Consider the following 25,384-nt stretch of genomic DNA (forward strand, 5'->3'; position numbering starts at 1 on the left):
ACAAAGCCAGTACATCTGATGTGAAAGTGTTTTATACAGCGCACAAGGATTAGAATAAAAATCCACGCGTGAGAGAACACCAGAGAGAAGACAGCGCGCAGTTTGCGAGTGGGAAGCAACACAACGGTGCATGTGATAAATACATGATTGCACGGAAGCTTTTGCGTCGAATTCAAACGGGCGTGTGCGACTTTAACAAAAAGAAGAAAAAAATGCGTTGTGAATTGCTTATTTAGGTATAGCGAGTGCTGTTAGGTTATAAATATTCCGTAATAAATAATGTGGGCTGCTTAATATATGTTCAGAAATTAATTAAAACATCTTAGCTATTTTTTTTTCCTGGCTATTTGTTTTCATAAATCGCTAATATAACAAAGATAATGGCTTCTTGATGAGGACCAAGCTACCAACCCGGAGTCCCAAACGCAGGTTTGATAGATAGGGCAAACTGGAACTGGAGATGGAACATAAGAATTTTACAACCTACTTTTGGAGGCCTCGACCATATTAACCTCTTTCTGAACTGTCTTCTCTAGCACCACGGACAGCGACCATGAACAGGTTACGCAGGAAAGCGTGTGTGGCTCTTTTATTGTTTACTTTATTCATTTTTGGTACTATGATGGGCCTTCGAACCCTGAAACCCACTGATGGTTTCTCGGATCTTGCTCCAGGAATGGAGTTGATGCCTTTGGTGGGAGAGCGAATGGACCAAAAACCCAATTATGTAGTTGAATCAGCAGGTCAAAATGCTGGTGGGGGCAGTGACACCAAGATAGTGTTCTCCAACTCTGGTCCTGACCACAGCATATTCTATGACATTCACATCTTCTATTATTTATGGTATGGCTCGCCACAGATGGACAGTAGTTATATCCACTGGGACCATGTACTGGTACCACACTGGGACCCCAAAATAGCTGCCAGTCACCCGAAAGGACGACACAATCCTCCAGACGACATTGCGTCCAGTTATTACCCTGAACTGGGACCCTACAGCTCCAGAGATCCAGATGTCATTGAATCCCACATGTCGCAAATCGAAGCTGCGGCTGCAGGTTTTATGGCCAAGATACAGTTTGCTGAATTAGAATATTTAATATTTATAATATTTGTTTTTCTTTGGCTATTATAGTACAATGTAGATGATCGTTCATCGTTAAAAACATTAAAAGAGACGTAATGTTGCTTGTAGAGCAATGCATTTCCACTTTTGATGCCAGGTGTGGTGGTCCTGTCCTGGTACCCGCCTGGTGTGGCAGATGAACATGGCAAACCCTCAGAGGATCTAGTGCCAGCTGTAATGGACGCTGCCCATAGACACAGTATCAAGGTAACTGGTGAGAGATCCATAAAACTTATCTGCTTACACAAACACTGCGTTTATGAATTTTTATTCTGATGTATTTTTTAAACACTGTCGGAAAAAAAAAAATACTGTTAGGGGTGCAAAAGCTTGTACCCTTAAGCAGATAATTTTGTACCTTATCTACCCATTAAAAGGTGCATATTAGTACCTTAGAGTAGGTCTTCCTAAACATTTTTTGTCATCTGAGATCCCTTAGAAGTTAAATATTTACTTGAAGTACCCCTCTCAGATTTCAAGTTATTATTTTAATAATTTAACAACACATTTGCATGTTCACGGTTCTGATGTCAGTTAATGGTCACACAGCAGGCAAGTAAACAGAAAAAAATCACTTGATTTTGATTGGTTTTATTTTAGTCTTGGCAAAATATGGCAATGACATGTCATTTCATATGAAACTTTTTCATATTGCAACTGCTGAGACATCCAGACACAAAGAACAAAGACTACTGTTAATGAAAATAGTTACTTTATAGGGCATTCATATTTGGGGTCACACCTTACCAACTAACACTACAAGTTACAATTTACTGTATGTCTTAAATTCTTCACTTTCAAATGTTCAAACCCTCAAGCTTTTACCATGTCAGATCCCTAAGCTTTTAATTTGGTGGAATATAAACTTTTGTAAACAAAAAATGTTGGAAATTATGTGAATGTGACTGTAAAATAAGTGAATTATATAGCTACTTCTTTAAACCGCAGCCTCCAATTAATCACGATTTGATAAGATAGATTGCTGTTTCAGTTTGATTTTGATTAATTGCACAGCTTTGTTTTTATTTTAATGTTACATGCATTCTATTTAATTAATTATTAGTTTTTCATCAACAACAACAACAACAAAAAATATCTGTAAGTACTTTCTTTTTCGACTTGCTTTGCCTAGGCCAGAAATCATGTTATCCACTAGCTATGTATGCTTTCTTTAAAGGAACAGAGCATAATTGTATGCAGTATTAATGCAGTAATGTCATAAGTAGTAGCAAATAATAATAGATTTGAAACTAGAATAATAGAAAAAGAAATGTGACTTCCACCACCTATATTATAAGACTTTATAAAGATCTTACCAACTGTTCTATATTGCAGTTTTCACATTACAACACCCATATGACATGTATAAATATCAGGAAATAAGAAAGATATTATATTTTAGTTTGTATCTTATCAGTGTTCTTACAAAAGACAGTAAATATGTTTTTATATATATATGATCATTCCTTGACATATACCCTTTAACAACTCGACAAGAGCTATGAGTAACTAAGGGTACATTTACTTGACAACAATGTACTAAAAACAATTTTTTTTTTTTTTTTTTGTACAGATGACAGTGTTATCAAAACTATCTCCATTCACACAGATCCGCGCAAATGACTGAAAACACAGTATTATGCATGCCAGACAATGACTTGGCCATGTCACTCTGTAAAGAAAGATTACGCATCTGCGCATATGCGCATTCTTTTACAGAGCACTTGCCTTGCGCATGCCTATCCACCTTATTTTTACAGTTTACTGCACTTAATACTGCACTGATAATCTTCTCGTTATTTCCCTATAGCAGCTAATAAATCAAAAGTCTTGCACATTCACAGAAAACAACTTATTTCTGTATTGAAAAATAATGTGGATAGACTAAACATGTAATACACATGCATGCCGTCACCATTTTCACAGATTCTCGTTTTTGCAGTTTACACGGAGATGATAACGGTATCGTTTTCAAAAACTTCTACTTTGAAACCTGTTTTCAAAAGTTTGCATTTTCAGGCCACCAAAACGCTGTTGTTGTGTAAATGAACTGGCAAAACGCATAAAAAGTTTTCCATTTTTAGTTGAAAATGGTGTCGTGTAAACAGCCCCTAAAAATAGTTGGTTTTTTAGGAGCTTTTCAATTTTGTTGCAACAACTGAATCATTTGTGCTTTTGTGGATGAGCCACTTATTGTAATTTCTTGAGCTTTCTAGTGGTTGCATAAGTCTCTGTCTTGACTGCCTACAGCTGTGTTCACCATTTATGCCTGATGAGCTGTTCAGAGCTGTTGCTGAGCCTTTTTGTCAGTCATGTTTTGTAATCCCCTGCTGTGAAGAGAAGCAAGTCTGTAAGACCATACCTGTGATTATAGTCATGTTTGTGTCCTTGTTGCTTGGTCATTTTGAAGGTAATTCTGTTGCAGTGTGGTCAGTGTACAAGTTGTGTTTTTCCCTGTGGAATGAAATTGTTGAATTTTAGCCGTAACATTGGGGATTTTAGTTTTAAAACAGCTTAAAGGGTTAGTTCACCCGAAAATGAAAATTCTGTCATTAATTACTCAACCTTTTGTCGTAAGACCTTCGTTCATCTTCGGAACACAAATTAAGATATTTTTGATAAAATTTGATGGCTCAGTGAGGCCTCCATTGCTAGCAAGATAATTAACACTTTCAGATAACATTAATGTTATGAAGCAATGAGAATATTGTTGAATAAAGTCAAAAGGTATTCTTGTTGCTTCATAACATTAAGGTTGAACCACTGTAGTCACATGATCTGATTTAAATATGTCTTTAGTAGCTTTCTGGGCATCTGAAATTGTTAATTATCTTGCTGTCAATGGAGGTTCCGAAGATGAACGAAGGTCTTACAAGTGTGGAACGACATGAGGGTGAGTAATTAATGACAGAATTTTTGAGTGAGCTAACCCTTTAATAAGTATGTCCTTTATCTGTACAGTAATGTGCAAGACATCAAGCTGTTTCCAAAAGACCTTGAATTCTGCACCTGCTCAACTGTTCTGTTTTGGGTAAACAAAGCATAGCATAGATAAACTATAAGATAAGCAGTCTTGGAATACACAAGGGGCTGTATTGCAAGGCAATTGCAAAATCTTTGAACAAAATATTTGAATTAGTTTGGAAGAAGAATGCAGTACCAGTCATTTTAACTCATTCATAATTGCTCCCAGTGGCTATAGAGGCTTCTTGAGCAGTGGGATGGAATGGAGTGTATCTCTTCATTGCATGTGCTTCGTTTCCCATCAGAATTGACAATGCTGGAGTCTGTTTTTTTTTTTGTCTGATCACAATGCTTACCATCCTTTTGGTGAGGTCCTTTCTTAAAAAAGCAATAATTCTAATTTTCATTTGTTGATAATGTGAATCAACAGATAAAAGTGTTTTAATGACAGATTAACACAGTTTACATGCTCTTTCAAAATTAGTTTGAGCTCCACATGTGGCTGTACATCTGTGCTGGGTCATTCTGGACATTTCAACACTACCTGTCAAAAGCTACTTATGATACAATTTTTCACCCACAAAGATCCCCGATTTGAGCTAGATTGTATAAACTATTTCCTTTGTAGTTATCCATAGCTAACACCCATTTCAGTTCTATAAAGGATTAGTTCACTTTCAAATTAAAATTTCCTGATAATTTACTTACCCCCATATCATCCAAGATGTTCATGTCTTTCTTTCTTCAGTCGAAAAGAAATTAAGGTTTTTGATGAAAACATTCCAGGATTGAACTAGCTCTCTTCTTCTTCTCCTTCTTCTTCTTCTTCTTCTTCTTCTTCTTCTTCTTCTTCTTCTTCTTCTTCTTCTCTATTAGAATTCCAGCAGTGTAGACACTGCTAAGTGTATTACTGCCCTCCTCAGGTCAAAGTTTGAACTAAATAGTCATATACAATATGCTAGTGCATGTATATAACGATTAGTTCAAACTTTGACCTGTGGAGGGCAGTAATACACTTAGCAGTATTGCCGGAATTCTAATAGAGAAGAAGAAGAAGAGAGCTAGTTCAAGATGAGCATTTATGGTTAAAACGTATACGATTTTTTAATTTTTTTTTTTTTTTTTTTTTTTTTTTTTTTTTTAGAAAATGAGCTATGGTTTCTCTAGATAAGACCCTTATTCCTCGTCTGGGATCATGTAGAATGCTTTGAGCTGCAATGAAACTGTAATTTTGACCTTCAACCGTTTGGAGGCCTTTGAAGTTCACTATATGGAGAAAAATCCTGGAATCCTACTCCCTCTAGTCCTTTTTTTTAACACAATCTTCCATATGGAGCAGTGACAGTTCCATTAGGAGCAACCAAAAACACAAAACTACATCTGAAGCCGACAGCTCTGTAGCTCTAGCCTTGGGCCCGGAATAATGGAGCAAATACCAGTATATTGACTACCTCAAACCATACCAGTGTATTGACTATCTTAGTAAATCACGTTGCTGGATTTGTTTTAATACTCTCTTGCCATAAGTTCTGTGTCTGAAAGGGAAACTCCTACAAAAGCATATGCAACAAGTACGCAAATCCACAAAAATAATGGTGTCCACCAGTTAGTCACCATGGCAACTGATCACCTTCATCATCACACCCAGCTGTTCCTAATCTCCCTGCTTGTTAACCCCTGTATATAAACCCTGTGTTTCTAGTCTTGTGTTGTCCGGTATTGTTCATGTTATGTTGGTGAATGTTCCTGTGGATTCCTGTTTATCTCCAAGTAAAGACTTCTATTTACTCGATCTCCTCGTTGTGTGCTTCGTATACCAGTCACCGCAACAGAATACCGGACCAAATACAGTTATACAGTTTGCGGCGTGTGTTTGTTGTTTTCCGTCTCAGTGTTTTTCGTGTTTCTCCTTCCGTTCCCGTCACCATGTACACACCCGCATATCTGTTGTTATGCCTTGAACAGAAGGACCGCTCCCTCGAGGCACATTTGGACAATTTTTTGTTCTTAGCTCCATCAACACATTTCCCAGACAGCAGCCTTTGCAACTTCCTGTATGCCGGCCTCAACACCACCACCAAAGCGCTGCTGTCCTGGGAAGGACCTTGAGGGAGTCTCTGTGAGTATGTGGAGTGGGTGCTGGCGTCATGTGGATCTTCAATGACTGTGGATAACCCCGACGACGACGCCAGTCCCACTCCTACTCCAGTGCACAGCCATCAACACCCTGACTGCGAGGATCGGCAGCATGAGCCCACCGCAGACCGCGAAGAGGACTTCGCCGCGACGTTTGAGCCAGGTCGAGAGCGACCGAGCGGGACATCGCCACGGAGCCTGAGCAACGCGGGACTGACCAGGTGTGCGAGCCGGCTGTACCATCCATCGCCGAGGGAATCTTAGTGGATTACGAGGGTATGGAAGCGAGCTCCACCCAAACCCCTGCCACTGAGAGTGAGTTTTTGGTCAGCTCTGGAGACATTTTTTTCTGATTTTGAAGAGGTAAATTTGCAACCTGTTTTTCTACAGTCTCTGGCCCCTCCCAGCCTCCCTCTCCCATCACCTCTTCAAGATTTTTTTGGGACTCTTTCATTTTCTGACGAACTGTTTAGCACGCTCCAAACCCCTCCTCTGTCCCCAGCCACGCCTGCTATCCAGTCGTCACAGTCTCCCATCAGCCCCTCAGTTTCCCCATCTCCTCTCAGTGGTAGGGTTACACCTCGGGACTGCTGGGAGCTACCTCCTCTTGGGCGTGAGGAGCCTGGGATTCAGCCTCCAGCCTCAGAGCTCTTCACTCCCCCTCGACCCGTCAACCTGGCTCCTACACCTACGCTCCTTCCTCCCTCGTCGTCAGCAAGTACCATCGGCCATTCGGTCTCGCTGGGTTCCCTCGGCACGTCGGCTCCACCTGGGTCGGACATCGCCACGCCTCTGCAGAGCACTTACGGGCCAGTCGCTGCTCTCTGGCCCTCCACCCCTTCTGTGACGGCAAGCTCAGCCCTCCCTCAGGCTCCACCTCCGCCCTCGGTCACTCCTGCTCCACCTCTGCCCTCCGGATACCCGCTTCCTCCTCGGGGGGTCGTCGCTTCGGCTCCGTCGCGGTCGCCAAGGTCTTCGTGGTCGCTTCAAGTCTTCGGGCGTTCCGGCTGCATGGTGGGCTCCCACGCTGACATCGACGCTGCCGATCGTCCCCATGGTGGCGTATAGGACTACACCACCATGGCTCCTCCCGCCAGCGACGCCATCATGGGGCGCAGTCTTGGCTGTGTACTGGACGGCTTTGATTCTTCCTCTGTTCAAGGCTTCCCTCTGGACACCATCACCTTCATCTCCCTGGTCACCATCTCCTGCACCTTCCTGGACTCCTGCACCTCCCTGGACCCCTGCACCTCGCCTCCTCCCAGGTAACCGTCCGCCTCCTGAACCGCCTCCTACACCATCAGTACCATCTCATCTTCGTCTTCCCCTCTCCAAGGCGCGAGGACGCGCCTTTCCGGGAGGGGGCGATATGTCACATGTGCACTCCGTTTTGGACTTGTTGTTGTTCTGTTTCCCACCACCAGTTAGTCACCATGGCAACTGATCACCTTCGTCATCACACCCAGCTGTTCCTAATCTCCCTGCTTGTTAACCCCTGTATATAAACCCTGTGTTTGTCCGGCAGTGGTGTATAAAGTACTCGAAAACCATACTTGAGTAAAAGTATAGTTATCTTACCAGAAAATGACTTTGGTAGAAGTCAAAGTCACTGTTTAGAATATTACTTGAGTAAAAGTTTTAAAGTATGTGATATTTTTTGTACTTAAGTACGAAAAGTATTTTTTTATATATTAAACGTACTTAAGTATTGAAAGTAAAAGTACAAGTAAATGTAAAATACAAAAGGAGCAAAAAAATATAAAAAATTGTTCTATACACAGTTTGAGCAGCAAGATTGTGTTCAGTTTTAAATCTTTTTTACATTTTGTTTCTTTGAATTAAAAAATGGCAAAATGTTTATTGTAATTTTTAAAAAAAATACTAATATATTAATTATACATTGATTGTTCATGTTAATTCATAGTGCATTATAACTAATGTAAGAGACAACTTTAAAATGTAAAAATGTAAATGCTGAAATTAACAATGAACAATACTTTTATAAACCTTTAATTTACAAATGGACTCTTATTGTAAAGTGTTACCATTTCATAACAGCCATGCTTAAAACTTACCATCTTTACACACAAAATATAGCATGGGTCTATTATACGTACACATTATTTGCCTCTATTTTAGAAAGCTTGATGATGATTTAATCAAAATGTGTGTTACAGTGCCAATAAAAAGAACAAATCGAATACATTTCTGATAAATGTTTCTGTCGCTGCATGATGATGATACAGTTTAAATATGCAACTTCGCTGGATAACGAATGCATAACAGCGAACAAATGGATATAAACTAATGCAAATGAATGGTAACAATCATGACATTAAACAGTTGGTATTTTTGTCACATTAGTAGTACCTCAAGCGGTTAAAACAATGTTAGCCTCGACGGAGAACATACTGCTGTTCTCCACTAATGCAGCATCTAACTAATTACTTTATAATGATATGAAAACATGTACTGTAGTGTACACTGTATAACATACCGTTTTGTTGTTCGTTTTAAATCCGTTTTTTAAGTGTCCCGCTATGTGCAGCGCGCAGCCTCACGTCACGTGTCAAAACAAACTTTACGAGGCATCAGTAGTTTTTATTTCGCCTCTAGAGGCCGCTCTCATACTGTATAATGACAGCGCACTCTTCTCAGCTGCTCCAGCAACGAATGCAACCCATATAATGAAATCAACCGCGGTTGTGCAAGCACTTGCTTGCAGTCTGTGTTCTTCCGACTTATTTTGTAGTAAGTAACGAAAAGGCTTTGGGAAAATGTATCGGAGTAAAAGTATACTTTTTATTTAGGAAATGTAGTGGAGTAAAAGTAAAAGTAAAAGTTGACAGAAATATAAAGACTCAAGTAAAGTACAGATTCTCTCAAAAAATACTGAAGTACTGTAACAAAGTATTATTACTTCGTTACATTACACCACTGTTGTCCGGTATTGTTCATGTTATGTTGGTGAATGTTCCTGTGGATTCCTGTTTATCTCCAAGTAAAGACTTCTATTTACTCCATCTCCTCGTTGTGTGCTTCGTATACCAGTCACCGTAACACGTTGTCAGAGTGCAATCAGACCTCACTAACCGTGTGTTGGAGTTAAAAATCATCATTTGTGTTCTACTGACGAAACAAAGTCACCTACATCTTGGATGCCCTGGGGGTAAGCAGATAAACATCAAATTTTCATTTTTGGGTGAACTATCCCTTTAAATCACTCAACTAATGTGGTAAAATATACATGGGAATCAGTTGGTACTACATTAATATTGAAGGTTAGAATGAACTGATTTGTATACAAATCAGTTCATTGTGTAGGTCCCACATTATATTAAGTGGCCTTAACTACTATGTACCTATATTTAAATTAATCATTTGATACAAATGCACTTATTGTGTACATACGTGTTTTTACATTATACTTATATTTTAAAAACACCTGCATGTAATTACATCTGTAATTAATTTCTGTAATTACATTTATAATTACACTGTTGACCCATCCCTTACACCTTACCCCTACACTTAAACCTACCCATTCCACTAAAGCTTTCCCAAACCGTATCCCACCTCAATAGCTGAAAAGTGTTTTGCAATTCAGTATGAACCCAATTAGTTTATTGTTCTCATTTTTTTGATGTAAGTACATAGTAGTTAAGGCCACTTAATATAAAGTGGGACCTTAAATTTAAACTTAAATTACATTCCAGGACATTTTTATAATTATGAAGTTATAATAGGCCTACTAACTTAAAAATATTTTCTACTCCAATTCGTTTTTTTGAAATATAAACATTTAAATGGTGGATGTCAACTTGAAGAATTTATTCAAACATGCATTATATAGGCTATTGAAGAACATTAAAAAATTATAATATGTAACATGGTGCAAATAATTAGCTAAATGCTCCTCTATAGAGTTTTCTAACTAATGAGTTTATGTTCACTTAATATGTTTGTTCTGAGGTAAATGTGATATTACGTGACATTGTTTACAAGCTGTTTTATTAACGTCTTTCCATGATATGGATTTCGTTAAGTTGTACTATATCTTTTAACATACCTGGGCAATTCCAGCGTTATGGACGTGACATTTGGAGTCAAAACTTGAAATATAAACGCTCAAAGAATGCATTTAATAGCAACATATTGAACCGTCTATTTGTATATTCATAACCCCTTACTAAAGGAGTCCAGACATTAGAAAAATGTCAGACTATACAACTGTTTTATATTTTAGATGAGGAAAATATACAGCGTTACGGACGTGACAAAAAAAGTCACTAAGCTTTGGGTGACAACATATTTTTTACGAATTCTGTGAATTACATTGAGCAAACCAAAAGTAATACTGCCCACCGAATGAAGAAGGGTTGGCTCTCCACAGAGCATAAAATAATAATTTTATTTCATTTTTCGTGTTCGCATTAATGAGGAAAAACAACGTTACGGATGTGACAGTTTTCCGTTACGGACGTGACCGGTCTGAAAGCGGCACAGAAGACTGCTTTAAAAACTGCTTTAAAACTTTCACAGAGACCTCAAGCAGGCATTTAAACCACCAAATATTGAAATCTGGGATACCAGTATGGTAAGACCCCACAATTTATTAACTTTTTACTAAACTTTTTACAACTTTATACTCTGTATTGCAAAAGGTTATAGATTAGACCTATTTCTCATGTTGACAAGCGTGTGCGTTCAAGATTCAATTTAGAGACCATGATTTTCCTTCTTACAGAACTGCTTGCTAAAATACATTGACAAATATTAATGTTTATCATAAAGCAGTTTAAAATCGCAAGTTTTCCCCACAGGTGGACCGATTGAAGTAGCCTACACTATTGCCAATCGCAATCATGTCAGTTTTGTGTGTGAATGAACCCACGGTTTTCGGCTAGTTTCACAGTTTAAAGCGGAGTCTTGAGTCAAAATGATCAAACTTTATTTCAAGTCAAAATTATTGCAATGTTATTAGCCTATTTTGTTAGCTTGATCGCACGGATTGTGATCAAGGCTAGGCCATTCATTTTTTAACCAACAGGTAAAAACGCGACATCCCAATTCCCGAGGGAAATGTCCTATGAGACACAATGCTCTTCTATAAGTTGTACTGTATCATCTAGGCCTACCTTTTGATGTTCATATTTCGTTCTGTAAATGAAGGTCTAGGCTACACGGTGCGAATTTTGACGGTCAGAAGATCGTATGTCCACGTCACAAGTGAGTTTATCTGAAAATCGCACGGACGAGGTGATAGGCTATACGACACGATTTTTCGACCTGCCGATTTCCGAAGCAATCGCACAAAGTTCAGTGTGTGTGAGCATGCGAGCAGAGCGCGAGCTCAAATCAGAATAGCCTACCCTTTGACATGCTAAAATAGGCCTATACGTTTTTTTTTTCTCCTTCATCGACTATAGTTGTTCAAGCCATTAATTACTTAAATACTGGAGAGAATATTATAATTAGCATTTATATAGGACTCAAGCGCAAGCATAAAGCTTGCCAAAGAACTGGCAAAAGAAATTATGAATGTGACAAAAAAAAAAAAAAAAACAGCAAGGAGACATTTTGATTGTTTTTTTTTTTGTGTTTTTTTTTTTTTACAATCTAATGTTTTCTAAATCAGTGTCGGCTGCAAAGATGAAGTTGACATTGGTGACTCTCATCATCTTCGCTGTGGATGTGCAGAATGCACTTTTCATTCGGATTACATAATCAGAGAGTAGCCCATTTCTTTTAGTTTTTAATTATTTCGTTTAAAAGAAGACATTTCGAGCTTTCTATAGATATTTTTCTCGTGTCTGTGAGTCAAGCAGCCTATGCTGAGTTTCGGTTCATTTAGCATATAAGACGCGCTCCAGATCAAGTGATCGCGCCCGCGCATCCATGAATATATTTGCCTCTTATTTATTAAATCCAGGCAATTTGTTGATGAAACATTAAAATTAAGATTCAATTTTTACAAAACGAAATTCACTTTAAAGAAAGGCTTTCTACAAAACAAAACTTAATGAAGCGATCAAAATCATGTCTGACCCACTCCATGGGCCCCATAATACACCCGGCGCAATGCGACGCAAGGCGCAGCGCAAGTGTGTTTGCTAAGTTTGCGTCCGGCGCCGTTCGCGTTTTCCCGTTCAGCGCCAAGTCCTTAAATTAGTAAATGCATAGTTAGTGCTCCCATGGGCGTGCTGGTCTAAAAAAGAGGTGTGTTCAGGCGCATTGCTATTTTAAGGAGCTGAAAATAGACTGCGCCATAGACCAACTCAAACCTGGTCTAAAGTCTAAAGTCAATGGCACAATATTTTTTTGTTAGAGCGCGTTAAGAAACTGCGCCTCTGGGCGCGTCCACAGTGCGCGTTGACTTTGCTTATTGGGATGCGCATCACACAAACATGCCAAATATTAAAAACAAAAGGATTACAGTGTAAAATAATATTATTGCGTAGGCTACATAAATATAAAAATGTAATGATGAATAGTCATTGCGTTTATTAGAATTAGGCTACCTATTTTCAATTCAGCCTATTAATAGTTATAATGATGAATGAAAAAGGCTAATTAATTGAACAATCGAGCCAATACTCATCGCGGAGCTATTTGAAAGCCTGCATCCAACGCAGACGACTGAAAGATTGACTGGCCACTTAACAGGTAATTTCAGCAAAACAAACTCGTTGAACTCCTCAGTTGAATCGGTGTGTTTAATAAGTCAGTGTATTTTATAATGTTACGTATTTTCGAATTGTTCAGCCAAATGGAGTACCTGCTCGGCCAAAGAATCGAAAGACGGAGGAGGCATAATAAAGGAGATGTCCTCCGCTGGCGTTAGGTCTGGGGTGGCTGTATGTGGCTTTTCCAGCTTTTCCGCCAACAAATTCCGCCATGTAAATAGCAATCCGCCATGGCTCGAGCGCATCTCGCTCTTAAAGGGAATGGGAGATGACACTGATTGGTTTATTGAACGTTACGCCCATTACTCATTAAGAGAATAGGGACAACCCATTTCAAAAATGCAAAAATCCGTCTTTAAAATAGCAAAAGTGGATTTGGACACGCGCCGTGCGCTTTACACTTTGCGTTTAGATCGTTAAAATAGGTCCCCATGTCTCCAGATGTATTGCGCATCTTATGATGAAATTAAAAAATAAATAACATTATAATAGGCATATTTAAACATAAATATGAAATTAAATATGTTTTCTTTAATGGCTACCAAAGTACAGTAGTACAGAGAAATGTCATGTCGGGATCAAGAGTGGTTCATGAGTCGAGTCGGATAGCTTAATTAATAGAAGCATAATTAATTTTTTAACCTGATAACTGTAGCTCTTGGGCGATCCGCTGTAAAATATCATCTTCAGACAACCCTGTCATGGTACACACTGCTTGACACAACATGCTTGATCAGCTCTTGATCAAGACATGAAATTTCTCTCTGTACTACTGTACTATATGTGTTGGTAGCCATTAAAGAAAACATATTTAATTTCATATTTGTTTAAATAACCATATTATAATATTTATTTTTAATTTCATCTATTTGATTAAGACAAGTGAACAGCATGACTAAGATAGAATAAGATGCGCATTACATCTGGAGACATGGAGTAGGTCAGACATGATTTTGATCGCTTCATTAAGTTTTGTTTTGTAGAAAGCCTTCTTTAAAGTGAATTTCGTTTTGTAAAAATTGTATCTTAATTTTAATCAATGTTTCATCAACCAACTGTCTTGATTTAATAAATAAGCAACAAATATGGATGCGCGGGCGCGATCACTTGATCTGGAGCGCGTCTTATATGCTAAATGAACCGAAACTCAGCGTATAGGCTGCTTGCCTCACAGACACGAGAAAAATATCTATAGAAAGCTCGAAATGTCTTCTTTTAAACGAAATAATTCAAAACGAAAAGAAATGGGCTACTCTCTTATTATGTAATCCGAATGAAAAGTGCATTCTGCACATCCACAGCGAAGATGATGAGAGTCACCAATGTCAACACTTTGCAGCCGACACTGATTTAGAAAACATTAGATTATTAAAAAAAATAAATAAATAAATAAAATATTAAAATGTCTCTTTTTTTTTTGGTCAAATTCATAATCATTTCTTTTGCCGGTTCTTTATGGCAAGCCCTATGTGTGTGAATGTGAATAATCAACTAATCAATGTGATTAGTCCACTTATGGCTTGAACAACTAGTCGGAAAAAAAAAAAACTTATTTCACATAGGCCTATTTTCTATCCAGCATGTCAAAGGCTATTCTGATTTGAGCTCGCGCTCCGCTCGCATGCTCACACACACATACACACACTGAACTTTGTGCGATTGCTTCGGAAATCGGCAGGTTGAAAAATCGTGTCATATATCACCTCTTCAGATAAACTCACTCTTGACGTGTGCGTGGACATACGATCTTCCGACCAATTCGCACCGTGTACGCCCGCTTAACTGCCAAGAGGAAGAGAAGATCGGTTCATGTGCGCCTGATCCGCCGCTTACAGGCGCTGCAGCTAATCTGTCACGCGCCATAGGCTATTAAAGAGCGACATCTATTGCTTGAATTTTGTTATAAAATCGACTGAATTTGAAAGTTAAACCTTTTTCATATTAAAACTAACAAAGCACAAAGAGTATTGCGATAATTGGATATGTTCTGATATGGTAAGCCTGAAACAGATGATAGCAATATAAAGAAGCAAACTCATAGGATTTAATATGAAGCGTCCGTAACGGTCACGTCCGTAACGCTTATTATGGTTGTTCAGAGCAACGTAGTGAAATTAATTGTTGATCCCAATAAGCATAAACATAATTTAGCTTTGCATATAAAGTTTCAAGTTATTTGCATTTATAATTGTTATATGACATAAACTTAATCTTTAAAACGTTACGGACGTGACAGAGCACTGAAGCGTCTTGACCTCTTTATTCCAGCCCTTATAAATTCAACAGGCAGTGCTGTTATGACTAAATGAGTGTATTTATTTCTCAGGCATGCCTCCATCTTTCTACACAATGCTTACTGTTAAAATAAAGTTTAAAAAGGGGGGGTCTTTGATCCCTTTTTTGAAAGCATGAAATATGGTGGGTTGAAAATTAAATTTAAGCATTGTTGCTTACCACATATATTGTGGATAAACAAGGCAATTTTCTTAAAATTTCTGTTAGAGCACATTATTACAGTATATTACAGACCTAAATGGACAATTTAAAAAGGGTTTTGTTCTTTTGGTTAAAACTTTTTTTTTCATGGTAAAGTTGACATTTGCGTGGAATTGCTCACCTTCAGTTGTTCATTCATGTCTATTTTGCTCTGTAACTAGAATTAAAGCGGAGGAGATGATCAGTTCACGGGTGCTTCACGCTGCGCTTCTCTTGAACTGAGGCGCTACAGCCACATTCAGGAGCGCCAAAACAGTTTGTTTTTTTGTTCATAGTAAAATGGGCAGAATTCGAAATATGAGGCTTTGTTTCATGTCAAAAGCAACAAAGCACAAATCTTATTGTGATTTATTGGATGGTTACGTATCCTCGCACTTTTGGGTATACGATAATCCTTGAACTTTCCTACAGGGTATACGCCGTATATCTGCATATCACTTAGACTACACCACTGGTCCACGTCTTTTCATCACAAATTTTTCACTGTGTGTCTTTAGTAAATCCTGATAGTAGTTTTTTTTGTTTTTGTTTTTTCAATGCCAAAAGAGGGTTTTTGCTAGCACATAAATCTGGCCTTTGGTTTTTTGGCATAATGAATTGCTTTTGTTTTTTTTTTTTTGTTTTTTTCTTCACTGTTGTATTCAGTCTTATCAGTGTAATTTCACACGTTTCCATGGCTGCTGACATTAATTGTGTGAAGCAGTTGGATTAGTTGGGGTACAAACATTTTCATACTGCAATTCATCTTTTGATTCTTATTCTGCAGTTTTGTACTTTTGACCTGGTGGGGGCCCAGCCCGGCCCGAACACCTCGGTCACTGTGTCACTCACCTCTGGTCAACTTTAGGCTATAGAATTATTTTATTATTGAATTATTTATTCATTAAATTATAAATTATTAGGTAAGCTAAGCATCATGTTTGATTTTTTATTTATTTATTTATTTTATCTTATTTATTAATTAATTTTTTTCGACAGCTACGATAGATTCTGACACTTAAAATAAAAATCGGGCTCCTGTATTCATGACATCAATTACTGCTTTATATGTTCAGAAATGGAAATAACTTAAAATGTTATTTGTGTATTGTACTTTTCATATTTTTAGTGTAGTACAGCAAAACTTAAGCACTTTCAGTAGGCTATGTTATGGAGCTGTCAACACTGGAAACTCTGTCTTATTTCGTAGTACAAAAGAGGACAGTGGTACAAGAGGATTACCAAATCATTGTTTTAAAGGTGCCCTAGAATCAAAAATTGAATTTACCTTGGCATAGTTGAATAACAAGAGTTAGGTACATGGAAATGACATACAGTGAGTCTCAAACACCATTGTTTCCTCCTTCTTGTGTAATCTCATTTGTTTAAAAGGACTCAGATCATTTATATGTATGTCCCCAATATTTGCATATGCCAGCCCATGTTCAAGGCATTACACAAGGGCAGCCAGTATTAATGTCTGGATCTGTGCACAGCTGAATCATCAGACTACATAAGCAATCAAGAACAATACCGAAAAATGGCAGATAGAGTGATAATAACTGACATGATCCATGATTACATGATATTTTTAGTGATATTTGTAAATTGTCTTTATAAATGTTTCATTAGCATGTTGATAATGTACTGTTAAATGTGGTTAAAGTTACCATCGTTTCTTACTGTATTCATGGAGACGAGAGCCGTCGCTATTTTCATTTTTAAAGACTTGCAGTCTGTATAATGCATAAACACATCTTCTTTCTTTATAAATCTCTCCAACAGTGTGTAATGTTAGCTTTAGCCATGAAGCACAGCCTCAAACTCATTCAGAATCAAATGTAAACATCCAAATAAATACTATACTCACATGATCCGACGCATGCATGTAGTATGCATGACGAACATCTTGTAAAGATCCATTTGAGGGTTATATTAGCTGTGTGGACTTTGTAAATGCACTGTTTTATAGTCAAGAGCTCGTGGGGGCAGGGAGCGCGTGATTTAAAGGGGTCGCACGCTGAATCGGTGCATAGTTAATGATGCCCCAAAATAGGCAGTTTAAAAAATGTATTAAAAACAATCTATGGGGTATTTTAAGCTGAAACTTCACAGACACATTCAGGAGACACCTTAGACTTATATTACATCTTGTAAAAACTGGTTCTAGGGCACCTTTAAGTGTGAAAATATAGCAAAAGTAACACAGAAATTAAAAAACAATGGACTTGTGACAAGGCCCCTGAAATAGTTAGACCTTCATTTTAAGCTTTCATTTAGTGATGAGGGATTTTTTTGCTAGACAAAGAGCAGGAGAAATAATAAGCGAGTGTCTCAGAATCAGCAAAAGCTATGAAAAGAGTGATTGTTTATCTCACAGAGTAAGATGAAGCCTGCTAAAATTACATGCATGGTTGTTGTTCTCACTGGAACTGTAGCCAAAGCACAATAAAGTCAGTTAGCCATTTCCAAAGCCCATATTTACAAAATAAAGATTCTGGGTATCAATACTTTGGTCTTCTGAGACCAATTCAATCATTTTGGATCTAACAACATCCAAAATGTTATGGTGTTGCTAGAGGAGTACAGTGAGAAGTGCCTGGTTCCCACAGTAAAGTTCAGTGGTAGTAAAGCTCTTATATAGGGATGTATGAGTGCTGAAGGTGTGAGGGAGTTGTGCTTTATCAATGCTGTCATGAATTCCCACACCACTGTGTAATTTAATACACAAACTTGAAACAGAAGATGTTACCCTTTCCTCATTCCCTGCATTGTTGGGCATTTTTTCAACATGACAATGAGGATATGCAATCTCCCAAGGTGAAAACCCTTCTGTGGACATGTATTGCACTCAATCTTAACACTCTTGAGCACCTGTGGGGGATTCTGTAGAGACAAGTTGAGCAACACTCCCCATTAAAGATCAGGGCATTTAAGGAGCTCATCATCCAGGACAGACGTGACAATTTGTCATGAACTTGTACACTGTGCCAAGAAGGGTCAGAGCAGTATACTCAAAATTATGGAAGACATACTAACTGCTGGAATATTATACATTTGTTGAATTAAATCTAGGGTGTACTTATTTCTGCAATCCTTAATTTAAACAAAATTGTCTAATTTACTTATTTTATGGATATTAATGACATATATACATAATAAAAACAAAAATATGTTTAATACATTTTAGTTTTGCCATCTCTCCATGAATTGTATTAGTGATCATAAAGAAAATACATCTTTTTGTATTTGTTCAGAGGGGGTGTAGCTACTCATTTATGCTGTGCACTGTAGTTGATGAACACCCCATGCATATATAAAACAATTGTTATTAAACTGTATATATAAAATGATTTAACTTACAAGTTTAATGCTTGTTTTTTTTTTATGTTTTTTGTTTTTTTTATTCGTTGCAACTGTTTCTGATGATTGCTTCATATAAGTAGTACACTATTTAGATCAATCAATATTCAGAAACAGGTGCAGTTAAGAGATTAATCATTTAACTTGAAAGCAGGTTATTAGTTATGTTGCAACAAAATATTCAGTCTGAAATTCCAACAAAAATGGGTGTTTTTGAGCCTAGTTCTGTCTTTGCAAGGCTGAGGTGGAGGTGATATTGCCTCATTCCAGCTGAGATGTCAGAAAGGCTGGCAGAGCTATGTGCTGAGGCTATGGAGTTGTCAAGATGGTGTACCTGTTTGTCATTTGTACATTGTCGTCCAATGCGTTGTGTGTATTGATGAAAAGGGCCCACACACTGAACCTTGGGACACCCCAATGGTAAATTGACATTACCTAAACACCCTGCCCTCCAGGAAACCTTGAAGAACTTGTTTGTTTGTTTTCTGCTTTATCTTGCTGTCACACAGTTATATGAAAGGGCACAGCAATGCTTTTAGGCTGAGTGAGTGAACTGACGTCACTCTATGCTTATACAACAACCACTGTATCTTATAACCATGCTCAAGGCCATGCCTCATGCTGTACAGACACATTCAGCCATTGAAATGAAACAGGATTTATCAGTACTTTTGTATTTCTGAGTATGTATAAATCTTTCCAACCATCAAAGCACTACATTTTTTTTATGAAGTAGAAATGTTAATCTCACTTGCATTTCATGTTTAAAACATTCCTTATAGAGACCTTTACTACTTGGCAGTAAGATGGCAGTGCATAACAGATTACAGCAGGGAATTGACACCTCTGATTTGATGTTGCAGCAAATTCAAAAAAAATCAAAATTCATCAGTACATGTTCCCCTGTCATATAGCATGAATAAGAAGAAAGGCACAGATTTTTTTTTTTACCAATTCTGACTCAAATATCTTTAGTTATTTGATATTTGGGGAAAACATATAGTGTGGCATTCACTATGTAATGAGTGAGTGAACAAATGATGGGAAATACAGTAATGCCACAGTCATTTTTATGCATCTTATGCATCATGGTGAGTTGTCACAAAGAATATGGATGGAGGCATTTTCTTTCCATCCTCTCTTTCTATATTGACAACTCAAACAAATCACTACTGTAACAGCTGTGCAAGTTATTGATTATGGTGATGTGAGTCCTAAAGAAACAGAAGAGCGTTGCAACACTTTGAATTATCAGCAACCTCCTTTTTAAGGCTGTTGCAGCAGAACAGTTATACTGTAAGATGTTCATGTCCAAAGTGTCTGATGTCAAACTGTCCATGGCACACTCTGTCACCAAATGCAGGTTGCCATGGAAACAGCATATGAAGACCTTCCAGATTGGCGGTGTGGAAAAATTGTGGGTGTTTGTGCTTGGCTTTTATATTTCAAGGCCCTGAGGGCTTTGCGGTTCAATCAGCCATGTGCATGTCACTGTCACTGAAGTGGTGAGGGTCTGTCTCCTTGGAGTAGTCAACATGATGCGTCTGTGTCATAAGTTACCATGTTTCTGGGACTTTGAGAAAGTCATCTGTTAGCCACCTTAAAAAGGTGTTGCAGTAGAATAGAGCAGTATGTTCAGTATCTCAGATACACATGTAATTCATTATTCACTGGTAATTATATTCTTGAGAACTGTTGCAACTGGATAATTTATCCATTTTTAATTTATTGCATTAAAAGTAATCATATAATATTAGTTCTTACTTTTCTTACTTTTGGGAATTGAACCCATGACTTTGCAAGAGCCATGCTCTTGAGCTACAGGAAAGCTGTATCGAGTCCAAAAACTTAATAGCGCATCTATTTTTGATTAACACATACCAGAAGCGCTCTCTCTCTCTCTTTCTTTCTCAAATGCACACATAGTTGTCAAAATGTCCATTGTGTGGAGTATCTCACGTAAATACAGTCGGTTATGGCTTAAAGGGAACCCCTGGTGTTAAGACTTGTATGGCTTAATATAACGTAAATTATGTCTCTTACTGAAACATGTAGTAGAAAACCCATGGAAGATTTATGTTATTTAAAAAATCCATTACATATTTGGACAATGGGTCACCATTTTGTTTGCGTTATATGGCGGTGACGTCAAATGGTTGCATTCACTGAGGGACTGACACTGTCATATTGCTATTTTTAACGCAATACAACTCGGAATATAATATACAATGCCACATTATGCAGCTTTTGGTTGTAATTTTCAGTCGATGAGCCACAAGAAAAGCAATGTAAGGCTTTACTGCTTTACTAGCGATAAGAGGAGAAAAGAATAGGAAGTTGTGCAGAATGTGGACGCGTTTACACTGGCACAAAATATCCGATCTTTTGCTCAGATCTGACACAGATCGGAATGAGTTGCACACGTGTAAACACTGATTTTTTCGCATCCGATCTGAGCCACTTCCAAATGTGGTTTTAAATCTGATACATATCCAATCTCTGGACACGTGACCTACGTCTAAACATGCATATCCAATTCCAATTGGAATTCCAAGCCATCACACGGCCAGGGCAGCACATTTGCTCACTAAAAGGTAGCTTTAATGTTGTATTATGTAGCAGACGTGCTTGTATACACTCGCACTGAAAATTTGCAGCTTTATTATTGAGGTAGGAACATATATGTCTAACGTTATCTATTATTTTCTAGAAAGAAATTGCGCACACACACTTACATTCAGCAGCTGAATTTCAACCTTTGCCCGGTTAATTTAAAAGAGTTACACACTAAAACTGATAACTGTAGATAAAATATCAAACGCAAATTACATGTATTTTCCAGTCTATATCTGTTCAGTCAGAATTCGCGCTGCAATACATCCATGACACTGATAGCTGTTAACTTTATCTATCCATTCTGACAGGTAGGATCTTGACCACACGACGTGAAGTATATAAATAATTTTGATAGGGCGGCCATTCAATGTGCATGTAAAACTATCAATACCAATCATTTTGGGGCGGGAAGTAATGTAAACACAGATATCGGATACCAGTCGTGTCTAAAGTGAATGTAAACACACTGGCCAAAAAATCGGATATGGTCAAAAGATTGGATCTGTGCATTAAGAATTGCAGTGTAAATGCAGCCTTTGTTCTCTTCACTTTAGCCCTGATGACTTTGAGGCTTTGTATCTGTATGTTTTGGTGCAACGGTAATCTAGTAATGCACACAGGTCTTAATATCCATGGGGTTCCTTTTAAAACACGATCAGCCTTTTCAATTTGAGCCAGAGTGCAAAATTAGTGAGGATGAAAACATCAAAGCTATGCAATGTCTCTGTGGCTGTTCAAACTACTGTTGTATGACTGACGTGTTAAAATTGTCTGATACATATATATTGCCCACCCCTTGCTCACCCGTCCCATATTCCAGATACACTATTTACAGCCCTGATGTCACATGTCTGTCTGTTTTGGTAATTTGTTCTGTTTGTCACATGTCCTCCTTTGTTTAGTTCGCCCGCCTTTAGTTAGTTGTCATAGTTACTCATTTGATTAGTGTCCATAGTTCAGGTGTGTCTTGTTAATTAGTCTCGTTTGCCCCTTTGTTTGACTTGTATATATTCCCTGTGTTCTCCCTTGGTCTCTGTTGGTTCTTGTTTGTATGTGGTGTTATTTATCCTGCGTTTCTCTTGGTTTCTTGATTCCTTTATTAAAAGTCTACATTTCTGCAAATCTCTAGTGATGGGCAGATCGAGGCTTCGTGAAACATTGAAACAGTTGAAGCAAATGTGCCGTAATGATTCGAGGCTTCGAAACAATCTGATACCCGTCTCCATGGTGACCCCTAGTGGTCAGAACAGTGGAAATGCAACAAAACTCAGGCCAAACATGCATTAAAAATACCCTTTAACAAATGCATTGCAGAAGTTTTATTGAAAGTAAAATCAATCAAAAGGAATGAACTAATCATCTAATAAGATTAAATATAGAGTGTCTGTATAATTTGTGTTCTTTTATCAATTTTAAAGGCTTGTTTCTTTGTTCCATGGCTCAAGCTAAACAGGCCAATAAGAGATTAATAACTACCATTATTCATTTTAATTATTCTAATGTATAATTAAAACATCTACAAATGTATAAAACTGATCAGAGATCAGGTAAAACCATAGGGTAAAGCCCTAGACACTTGTTCAATTGTTCTCAGTGAATGATACATGGGCTCACTTTATCATCGCCCTCTATCGGTGAACCATTGAAATTTCGAACAGTTTCGAAACAGTGATGATGTAACGAAGCCTCGTTTACTAAAATCACATGACTTTATCAGTTTGATACACGCTCCGAATCACTGATTCGAAAAAAAAGATTCATGAAGCTTCGGAGCTTCATGAAGCAGTGTTTTGAAATCGGCCATCACTACAAATCTCCTCGTCGTGAATGTTCCTACACCATGTACCGTGACAGAAGAACCGACCTATCCAAAAGCATAATCCAGGCTGAGGATGATCTTTTGGGCCTACGGCAGAATGGTAGGCCTTTGGAGAGGTATGTGGAGGAGTTTCTCAAGCTCTTCCATCGGGTGAGCTGGCCTGATGCTTCTCTCAATGTGTTTTCTTATGGTACTGGATAGGGATACCATTTGGTATAGCAAACCTGCTTGTTATTTCTCCCTAGTCGAGTCTATTAGGTTATCTTCCTCATCCAGCCCCATCGAAGACACGCATAGCATCGGCAGCTCACCCTAATCCGGTTCCCTCCACATACCCCTCCAGTGGTTCCATCCATATCTGCCCTCCAACACTTCCCCAAGTCCTCAGTCCAGAGATAAAGATGGCCACCAATTCAGAGCCTCACCCTAAGATGGCCACTGCCATGCCTGAGCCCTTGTTCAGGATGGCCGCCACCACGCCTGAGCCCTCGGCCAAAATGGCCGCCATGTGTAATGGAGGACTTCTGGCTGATTGACATCTGGTCAGAGCCAAGTACCATCCCTTGCCAGAGTCCAGACTCCGCTCCAGTCCCTGAGTCAGCTCCAGACTCCGCTCCAGTCCTCGCTCCAGCCCACGGATGCGCAGATCCTCCCAAAGAAATTTTGGGAGGCCATATACCTGTGGCTGTAGTGGCCGAGGCCACACCGCCATGGTGCCCTGAAGCTCCCAACCCGCCATGGTGCCCCGAACTGCTGGTGCAGTTTGACGTCACACTCTGGTCTCATTGATAATACGTAGGTATTAATATGTAACTTTCAAAGACACAAAACACACATTTTTGTACATTTGGATAGATGCTGAAATGTACTATATGAATGTATTAGCAACATTTAAATGTAGGACTATTACGTTTTTACAGCTACAAAACTTTAAATATTTACAAATCTTTCAAATCATAAAGATATATGTATGATTTCCCTTTTACCATTTTACAGATAAATGTAAGATCCCTTAACCCTTCTCCCAAACCTAAACCTATCCATTTTATACAGAATATTAAAACAGAAATGTGTAAGAAAATGACAATTTTAGTAACAATATAGCATTAAAAGGGTATTATGAGCCGCTAATCCTACTCCTACCCCAACACCTAAACCTACCCATAGCAATTTAATAAAACTACGTACAGATATTAAGAAAAACATAACAGACAAGTGAAATCACAATAATTTATTTATTGCAAAAACGTCAAAAGCGGTACCAAAAGTAGTTCGAATGACGATATGTTGCAGTAACAGTCCTCTCTGGTGATATATAAGGTATTAATAGATGAAAATATTAATCCAGCTTCTTATTACATTATTTAATATTAAAGCTGCTGTCCGTAACCTTTTTTGGTTAAAAATGATCCAAAATAAATTTTTTGACCATGTACATAACCAGTCAGCGTTTAAAACTATCTCCTTACCTTAGCCCGATTCACAATGGTAAGCTTGTAATATTGTTTTATAATTTGGGTGGTACTGGTGGGTTTCCGCGGGAAATTCAAGCATGTAGCCCTTTGTCTTTGCATCATCGCGTCACGTCTGTATACATAAAGAAGAAGTCCTGGCTAGCAGGCATGTGAGGCGGATCATTTATAGCCTTTTCTCAAAGCAGCTGCAATAATTAAACTTACTGTAATAATTTACTGTAATGTTTTTTTCCTCAGTCAGAACAAAAGTGGCAGACATGTTACTTGTTCAGATGACATTCTCTGGTGAAAATTTTTATTTTTTTGGTCATACTTCCAAGACTACAATCTGTGATTCCAAAGCACAGTATCCACACCGATGTGATTGACAGCAAACATTGGATTCATCCGTGCTGAGGCACAATGCACGTACAGATAATAATTCCGCAAACAACTGCAATTGCTGGTTTCAAACAGAGATGGCGACAAAGCGGCAAAATTACAGACTGCAGTTTTAAGTAGATGAGTTAACTGCATTTAATAAATGCAACTGAAAACGTATTGAAATGACAAATGAATACAATAGAATCAAAACATTAATGCCACAATTTTAATATTCATACATGAGAATTTGTACACATTCACACTTGGATACGTAAATAATTTAAGTTTTAGTGCAGAAAATGTCAATATTGTACGTTTTAGTGTGTATGAAAACGTAAGTAAATGTGCATGTAGTAGAACC

General features: G+C 38.1%; 1 protein-coding gene across 1 annotated transcript in view; it reads left to right on the plus strand.

The window, feature by feature from the left end:
- The first annotated feature begins 553 nt into the window (after nt 1–553).
- maneal (mannosidase endo-alpha like) overlaps nt 554–25,384 on the plus strand; it is a 31,399-nt gene continuing 6,568 nt past the window's right edge. The window contains exons 1-2 of the mRNA XM_067412187.1: nt 554–1,058; nt 1,224–1,333. Coding sequence (XP_067268288.1) covers nt 554–1,058; nt 1,224–1,333 — 615 coding nt within the window. The remainder of the gene's footprint in view (nt 1,059–1,223; nt 1,334–25,384) is intronic.

Source organism: Chanodichthys erythropterus, chromosome 15 (assembly GCF_024489055.1).
Source record: "Chanodichthys erythropterus isolate Z2021 chromosome 15, ASM2448905v1, whole genome shotgun sequence".
Classification (NCBI taxonomy): Eukaryota; Metazoa; Chordata; class Actinopteri; order Cypriniformes; family Xenocyprididae; genus Chanodichthys; species Chanodichthys erythropterus.